Source organism: Nothoprocta perdicaria, unplaced genomic scaffold, assembly GCF_003342845.1.
Source record: "Nothoprocta perdicaria isolate Ctin4 unplaced genomic scaffold, notPer1 scaffold_3, whole genome shotgun sequence".
Classification (NCBI taxonomy): domain Eukaryota; kingdom Metazoa; phylum Chordata; class Aves; order Tinamiformes; family Tinamidae; genus Nothoprocta; species Nothoprocta perdicaria.
The window spans coordinates 8,251,021-8,259,323 of NW_020455532.1; the positions used below are offsets into that span (position 1 = coordinate 8,251,021).

At 37.6% G+C, this 8,303-nt stretch overlaps 1 protein-coding gene across 1 annotated transcript; it reads left to right on the forward strand.

Moving 5' to 3' along the window:
• Nucleotides 1-1,370: 1,370 nt before the first annotated feature.
• On the forward strand, nucleotides 1,371-5,836 carry CUNH20orf85 (chromosome unknown C20orf85 homolog). Its single transcript, XM_026042027.1, has 4 exons — nucleotides 1,371-1,432; nucleotides 2,098-2,179; nucleotides 3,241-3,339; nucleotides 5,410-5,836. Exons 1-4 carry the CDS (start codon nucleotides 1,371-1,373, stop codon nucleotides 5,563-5,565), a joined length of 399 nt encoding a protein of 132 aa, XP_025897812.1. The 3' UTR covers nucleotides 5,566-5,836.
• The last annotated feature ends 2,467 nt before the right edge of the window (nucleotides 5,837-8,303 follow it).

The window sequence follows — 8,303 nt, forward strand, 5'->3', positions numbered from 1 at the left end:
TGGATAATAATAGMCAAATAGTGTGAAAGAGTCACATTAAATATTTACAGTGTGTTTGTACAAACCAGTTTCCAGACAAAAAGAAGGAGCCAGGGAATTATTTAAATCCATAAACGGAAAGAGCCAGTTGGCTACATTCGCTGTCGAAATGTTTTTATAAAGCAACTGCAAGAAAGTAAGAGTCCCAAGAATTGATGGAGAGCCAGAAATATTAATATATTGGAATGGAGTGGATTATATACAAGCTGGAAATATCCGCGAGAGGACGGTGAAGATTCTCACGTATAACCCTTATATAGTGCTCAAGGTTTAGCATCTTAAACCTTCCAATATATATTAGCATGTGAATATATATTAGCTTGTATAGAATCACTTCTACTGGAAAAGGAGGTTGGAAAGACACCACTTTGTCACAAGGCCTACATATTTCCCTCTACAGTTACTGAAAGTTGGAGATTTGGGGTGTATATCTAAATGAACTAGGAATAGGAGGCAGCAAATTAAAAGTCGAAGAAAAAAAAATTCTATCACAGCACACACCAATTGCTCCATTTCCTTAGCACTGAATTTAAAACCAAGCTGGTTCTTATTAAAACCATCAACTATCCTTCATCTCCATCAAAAATAGAATTTAAAACATTATATTTTTCACCACCAACAAACTTCTTTGCCCAGGTTTAAAAGACACCATTAGCAGCTGAGCATCTGGAAAGGTCCCCAAACCAGCTGCCTTCCCTTGTAAAGAATCTGAATAACCAACAAAGTCTCATGTTTAGAAAAGCACCTCTCCCACTGAAAAAGGCTAATTCCCCAAGGAAAGCAAGAGCTCAGCTTTCTACCAGATTCATTCAAGCATTTTAGTTTTTAATGAAAAAAAAAAGTAAAGTGTTTTGAAAATAACCAAAAAAAGCGGGAACTTTTAGCTTTCCACCTGGAAAACGCCAGTTAAAGAGCTCAGCTTTCTACCAGACTCTTTCAAGCCTCCTGAATAGCTTTTGATTTTTAATGAAAAAAAAATGTAAAATGTTTTCAGGGGAAAAAAAAAATTAAAAAAAAAAAAAAGCAGGAGCTTTTAGCTTTTCACCTGGAAAACGCCAGTTAACGGCAGGAAACGCTGGTTCCAGGTGGGTTTCTCCTCAGTGGCAGCAGGCAAGATGGAGGCGTGAAGACGCCCCTGCGCCTTGAATCTTTGTTTTTTTTAATTTTTTTTTTTTTTTTTTTTTTTTTAATCTTTTTGTCCCTCCCCCCCCACGAAGGGGTTGGTCACGCGGAGGGCGCCGTTGGGCGCTGGCGCCCGCCCTGGCCGCCCTCGTGGCGGCGGCTGCGCGCGCGGCTCCCGGCAGCGCCGCCATCTCGCGGCGGGACGCGCCATGGCGCACGGCCGCGGCGGCGCCGCCCCGCCCTGCAACTTCGTGGCGCAGGACAACATCTGGTAACCGACCGGGCTGCCCCTCGCCTCCCGCTGCCTCTGCCCTTCCCGCGGCAGCGCCGGGGGCGAAGGGACTTGCCCGCGTTTTGTCCCACGGACACCGTGGAGCTGGGTGCTGCCCACGCGCGCAGACCCCTTCCAGAGGCCGAACTGGCCTCTTAATTATCATTAACCCACTCCARTAGCGGGTGAGGAAGGGGCTGAGGCTGCCCAAGCACCCGACACTTGTCCCTACCCCAAACCCTGTGGGGAAGGGGGACAGGCCAGGGACGAGGTTCCTTCATCAGACCTGAGAGCAGCAAGGGAAGAGGAAAGGGTTCCTATATAGGAGCCCCTATATAAGGGTTCCTATAACCAGCAGTTATAGGAAAACATTGTGGGGCTTTTGCTTCCCCAGCCTTCTAAAAAGGTGGCATAGCAACCGCAGGCTCCGCCACCCAGCCTCTCCTAACACAACCATAATGTTTATGGTAGCTGGGAGGAAGTTTCAGACTCACTGGAAATACTTTCTCTGTATCTCAGAGGCAGCCACGAACTTGCTGGTTTGAGGTAGAGTCTAAAGTTCCCTCCTAAAGGCCTGGGGTTTGCTGGCAAGAGTTGCTGGGCTTTGTTTTAGAGAGCTTTACTTACTTATGTAAAGGTTTCAAACGTATCTTTGTTTGCTTCAGGAAAAAATACGTTGAACGCGAGCTAGAAGCTGCAAAGAGATGGTCTCAGAATTGGGGATTTTTAAAAACGCCTCTCGAAGAGGTAAAATGATTAGAATATAATAACACTTGAAATTTACTTACATAGTGTACGCAGAATAATTAAATACACCTTCTGATTAAGCTATGTTTTCTTGTACCCTCATCTGTACATAAAAAGAGCATGAAAGTGAAGAAAAGTACTGAGCTTGCTTTAGTAAGTTAGGTTCCTACTTAACAAATGCAGGACTTTCAAGATGGCCTCAAAGTTCCAGTTTTCCTCAGAAAAAAAATATAGCAAGTAGTAATTTATATGCTGTGCATATTTTGATATATTTCTCTTGATAAACATGACTTCCACTACTGCTAACAAGAACTAGATGCACATTGACAGGAAAATATTTCCCCTTTGTCTACCCATATGGTAGTTTAAAAATCAAGGGGAAAAGGTTCTAGCTAATTAAGTTTTCAGTAGGGAAGCTTACAGCAGACTAAAATATTTGAAAAGAGATGTCTGTTCTCAGTGTTTAGACAGTAGAATATAGTAGCAAATACTATATGTCAATTTTTTGTTGCTAAAGAACAGGATCAGTGGAGCCCCAACATAAATTATAAATAAAGGCTTAATCTGCTTTGGTACTTTTGAAAATGCCCCAAGTTTCCAAATTAGTACCTCTAATCCTTGCATTTTCTAGGATTCCCATTCTTTCGTTGATAACATGATCAGTTAAGTATATCCCCCTTTGCATAGTGCAGAGCTACAGCTAAAAAGGGTGATAGATTCCAAGTAGTGATTATATAGGGGAATGTATTTAGCATGTATTAATCCTTGGTTTGTGGTCATATAAGATACATTTACAATCCTTTATAGGATGGATGACGTCATTGAGAGGTGGAATCACACTTTTAGCCTTTCAGCTAAAACTTAGAATTAAATCAATTTCTAAAATCCAGAAGTAAATTGCATTGACTTCCAAATCACTACAGTAAGTTATCCTATTTTATATGGTAAGAGCAGAGTGTTTATCAGATAAAGCAATGAAGGGAATGGTACAGATATCAGACATTAAAATATATTTCTAAGGATGAAGTGTTCATTTTTTAATGTAGATATTCTGGTTTTAGTTGATTGAAGATGAGAAGAAAGAAAAAGCAAAGCCCAAGATAGAACTTCCAGCACATCTGCAGATTCGACCTGTGACACCTGTGGAAAAATATATTAAGGTTGTAAAATTAGATTTAAAAAATTGCAATGTGGTGGAATCCGTTAAGCAACCATGTAAACTCTAAAAATCAATTGTTTGTTAGATGTGGGCCTTTAACTAAAGGTCCAAGTAAATTGTATTTGAAGCCCAAGCAGTGCTTTAAAGGGGTTCATTTAGACAAGAAATTGCCCTGTGGATATAGTTTTTAGTTCACAGAGCTTTCACCATACATAATTTCTGTATAGAACTTCCTCTATACACTCYTTTGTGACACCTACTAACACAAGTCACCTATGCAGCTTGGTATATAGRAGTGTTCACAGTGTATGACTGCTGACCATCTCACAAATATGTACAAACACAGCTGGTTCAAGGCCCAGAATAACCTGATCTCTCAAATACTAATAAAAAAAAATGGCAATGATTTTTCTGGATTAAATCGCAACAAAAACGACTGCTTTAAAGGCCTCTTTAGTGGCACAAATTGGATGAGCCAGGAGAAGCCAGTTCTAATGTGCTACTTTATAACTGTTTGGCATTCTGGTATGTGATTTATATTCATAGTCAAGAATTTGTACAAGCACAACTGGAACAAGCATGGAATGTATGATGGTTTGATTTTTTCGAGTGTCCACAGTCAGAACCACCACTGAATGGCCACTGTACAATAAAGGCAGTTATATCAGTGACATAAAGAGGAACTTACTCATAAAGGCAAAAGCAGGATGTGGTTGATATCAGAAAAAAAGGTTAGTTCCCTTTGAGATGACCAAGGAAGCAAAAGAGAATGGAAATTCATGTTTGGTGTGACCATTCCTTCAAAGGATTTCTGGGGTGGGGAAAGGAGGTAACAAAAGCTTTCATTGAGATTAAATTGAAACAAATATTAGAGTCTGTGATGAGTGTAGGAGAAGAGTGCAATGGCAGCATTTCTTCCATTATGCCCCTTGCTCTTTAGTTCTGTCACAAGCCTCAAATTTTAGTCAGTCACACTGACCTCTTCAGCACAATCAGGTTCCAGATCACCCGGAACCTCCCAAAACAGAGCTCCATGTTGCCATTTGGCCTTAGAACCCTTATTCGTCAAGGAGAACACTGTTTAGTGAAGATTACAGATTCAGATTGAAATTTCCTAAATCCCTTTTCTGAAGGTTGTGTTTTCATCTACATTTATCTTCTTGGTAACAGTCATCATCATGTGGATTTATAATCATTTCTTCGTTGTCCTTTCCCCCAGATTATAAGTAGGATATGATTTCCTTCATTATTCTGCTCAGTGGGTGGCACTTTTGGCCATAAAAATTATCTTTTCAGAAGAACTGCTCCACCTAAATATCATACACATTTTTTAATCTTGGCCAAAGAACAAAGCGAAGCAACTCTGGCAGGAGAACTGAAACATTGTTCTCTTGCTGTGTATTTCTCTACTGAGTAAGTCCCCAGATGCTGAAGTGAGACAACGTGCCCATTTGAGATGATTCAGCCAAAGTAAGCACAGCAGTCGGTGAACAGAGGCTGCTGGCTTTGGCTTTGTTTCTTTTTCAGCTAGATTAGTTGCAGATTAACTTGATGCTTACCCATCTTTTAAAGCAGAAAGAAAGAGGAATAGATACCTAGTCCTTGATGCAAAAGCCATCTTGGACTGTAGTATCTTCAGCATTTGGCCTTAGACTATTATTCCATAGCTGCGTTACTACCAAATACATTGCAACAAGTAGAAAATAGTTACGGCTTTGGTTCAGAGAASTTAACTAGAATAAAAAAACACTGTTCTGTAAGGAAAGAAGATTAAACTAAAGCTTAGATTCTTCCCTTAATAAGGTAAAGCAGGTGAAGAAATGTATTAACAAAACTATAAACGAGCATCCATAACCCAGATGTACTGAACATCTTAACCTGCAAAAGTGCTAATTCCCCTCTTTACTTACGTTTCCTTGGCAGAACTAAATATAGTAACATATACTACCAAATAATAACAGTTTATACGGCATTTGAAACCACTGTATTTGCATGAAAGAGAATGTTGCATGACAGAATGAACACCAACAATTTCTTGGTTGCTGAATCCTACATATTATTTTTATTCTAGGTTCATCCATCTCCTCCAGTACCTAAAACAACGCAGGGGTTTATTGGCTGGAGATCAGCTGTTCCTGAATTGGAACTTGAACGTGGGTATCAAATCCAAAGCTGCAAGGGCAGCTTCTTCAAGGATCTGAAGTGGCCATGTGAGCCTTCTGATTGAAGAAATAACAATTAGACATATAGATACATTTGTGTTCCTGAATAAATTAGCATACTATAGCAAACTGCTGGATGTAAACATTTCTGCCTTAAACACAATTTATGTAAACATGCACAGTCATTTTGGTGATTTGTGAATATCTTAATGTATCATTTTACTTGTTATTGTTTAAATCAACAGTATTGAGGGTGCAAATATTGCTTTGGACATACTTAAATGTAAAAATGAATAAACTCATAAAAAACAACAGAACAAATATTAATAGGTGTATGATTTTAAAGTATTCAGTGAGAACATTTTAAAAAGATATTTTACAATAAAAGAGCACATTTTTAATTATTTTTCCATGTAAACTTCCACCAAGATTCAGTTTCACATCAGCTTACTCAAACCAACACACTGTCACGTTCCCGATAACCACACCTTGCTGCTCCTTTCCACTTCAGCTGCTCTCAGCAYGGAGTATGTCTTGTAGAACTAGATTTCAGTTGGATCAAGAATCTGAACCATCCCACTGTCCATCTACCCAAGGCCGGTGCTAGCACCAAGGAGACAGAACGTACAAGCACAGGAAGGGGATGGAGAGGGACAGAGAGRCAGGAATAACAACTTAGCTGCCATAACACTGCATCCTTATATTTGAAAATAAGCTTTTTGCATTAGAAAAAAAAAATCACACCAAAAAAATTATCTGTGTTCCCTACAGTCAATGAACAGCAACTTCAAAGAACACAGAGGTGAATAAGATGAGTTACAATTATTAAATATACTGTCTTTTGCATTGTGTATGCTTTACAGGTACTTTGTGTAATTACACAGCTGTGTAATTGGGTAGATCACAATGGATTTGCTTGATCATTACAAGAAAAGCACACACGCTGTTTAGCAAAACATTGAGAAGTCACTTTCAAAATTAGCTTTGGTATCAAAACAGTTTTTTGATTGTTTAATTAAGTCATCAGCATGCAAACTCTAAGCATGTTTCTATATGTAAAAATATGATACAAGGTATTTAGATTACTAGAAATATTTCAGAAATATGTATACCCACCAGTATTGGTGAAATACTCAGAAAGAAGCTGTTCAAGTAAGTTGATTAAARAGATAATAATAAATAAGCCTACTGCAAGTATTTTCTTGAATTAAAAACTTCTAAATCCATACACCTTCATACATCATTTAATCCATATTTTACATAAATGTACAATACATTTTATCAAATCTTTTCTAATGGCAAACTCATTTAACAAACACAGTAACAAATACTTGTGTAGAAACCAATAATAGACATCAACAATACACATAGCTTGAGTAACCTACCAAGAATCTTTCCGACTTATCACGCTACTGCTTTTTGACTGTAAGGTTTGTCACAGAGTATTTATACTTAGCAACTTGGGGAATCTCACCCTATTTATCAGACATATCATCATTGCACTACATAGCTTACTGCAGTAATGGAGAAGCTTAAAATTAAATACTTCTCATTACTCTAAAATCAAAGTCCATAACAGATTTAATGTTGCTACAAGATCTTTCTTGTGTTCTGGAACTACCAATATCTACTTCCTGAGTCAGCAATAAATCCGTATCTTTCATAGCAGTAGGTTGGCTGCTCGTGTTTGTTCTTTCTTTCTTCCCAAGAAATGACTCACAATGATCAACATCCCACTTAAAAAAAAGTTCCAAATGCCCACAAAATAATATTTTACTTTTTCCATATTCTTTACAAATAACAGAGAAGTGACTCATATCCTTTGGAAAGATTACCCAAGAATGAGAATACATAGCAGAAGTAATTTCAGACACATTACTAAAAAACAAAACAAAAGAAAAAAACAAATAAACAGAATAAAGAATAGCGTGGAATCAGACTCTGGAAATTTAAACTCAATGGCAATTTAGCTACTAACTAACTAGAACATGCTTAAACTACTAATTCAACAAACAAGATAATTGCAAAAACAGTATTTCAAATCCGGGTGTTTTCTTATTGCTGTGTTTAAATCTATTTTATCACAAGTTTCAGCTTGTTTAAGCTCTTGTCCAATTTAAACAGATACAGTAAAGATCTATCTGCAATTTAGTAGCAACAAAATTACAAGAATCAAGAACCACTGTAGAAAGATTAAATGAAACATGAAGCTTCAAAATCACTGGGGTTTTTTGTTATTTTTTTTCCCCATTTATTTATTTTTAAAAGTGTTATATAAAAGAACCAGAGTTGGCACCTAATATCCAGGAGATGTTTGTATGAAGTAAAATTCTAATCCTTGAGTCATGGTTTGATTTTGAAAAATGAAAACAAATTCTTTGTCTGGCACCTACAGTTAGATGCTTCTGAAGCTTATGCCTAGCACCTGAAAATTAATTCTGTATCTACAATTAKGGTTTTGATTATTAGTATTCTTTCCATCATTTAAGATATATTTACTTCAATAGAACTTTGATATAGCCTGATTTGGGATATGGAAGGCTAAAGTTTGAACTGCTTCCTCTAGCATAACTCCATTAATTGCTTGTTTTCAAGAACACATGAAATTATGAACTTGTATTCGAAACTTATTTCCCCCAAACTTTTACCTTTTACACCTCAGCAATGTGTGCAGCCAGGGTGCATTCACAATTGCCAGACTGCCCCATCAACAGCCCAAACTGAACACAAAAGCATAATGAAGAATTATTAAATTGCTCTGAAATGTTCCAAACCTAGCATTTAATTTGTGAAAATTAACCTG

Bases quoted from the DNA above. Each gene is read 5' to 3' on its own strand.
- CUNH20orf85 (XM_026042027.1), top strand. From the start codon at position 1,371: ATGGCGCACGGCCGCGGCGGCGCCGCCCCGCCCTGCAACTTCGTGGCG. The intron at 1,433-2,097 runs GTAACCGACCGG...TGTTTGCTTCAG, and splicing joins GTGGCGCAGGACAACATCTG to GAAAAAATACGTTGAACGCG. The intron at 2,180-3,240 runs GTAAAATGATTA...TTCTGGTTTTAG, and splicing joins TAAAAACGCCTCTCGAAGAG to TTGATTGAAGATGAGAAGAA.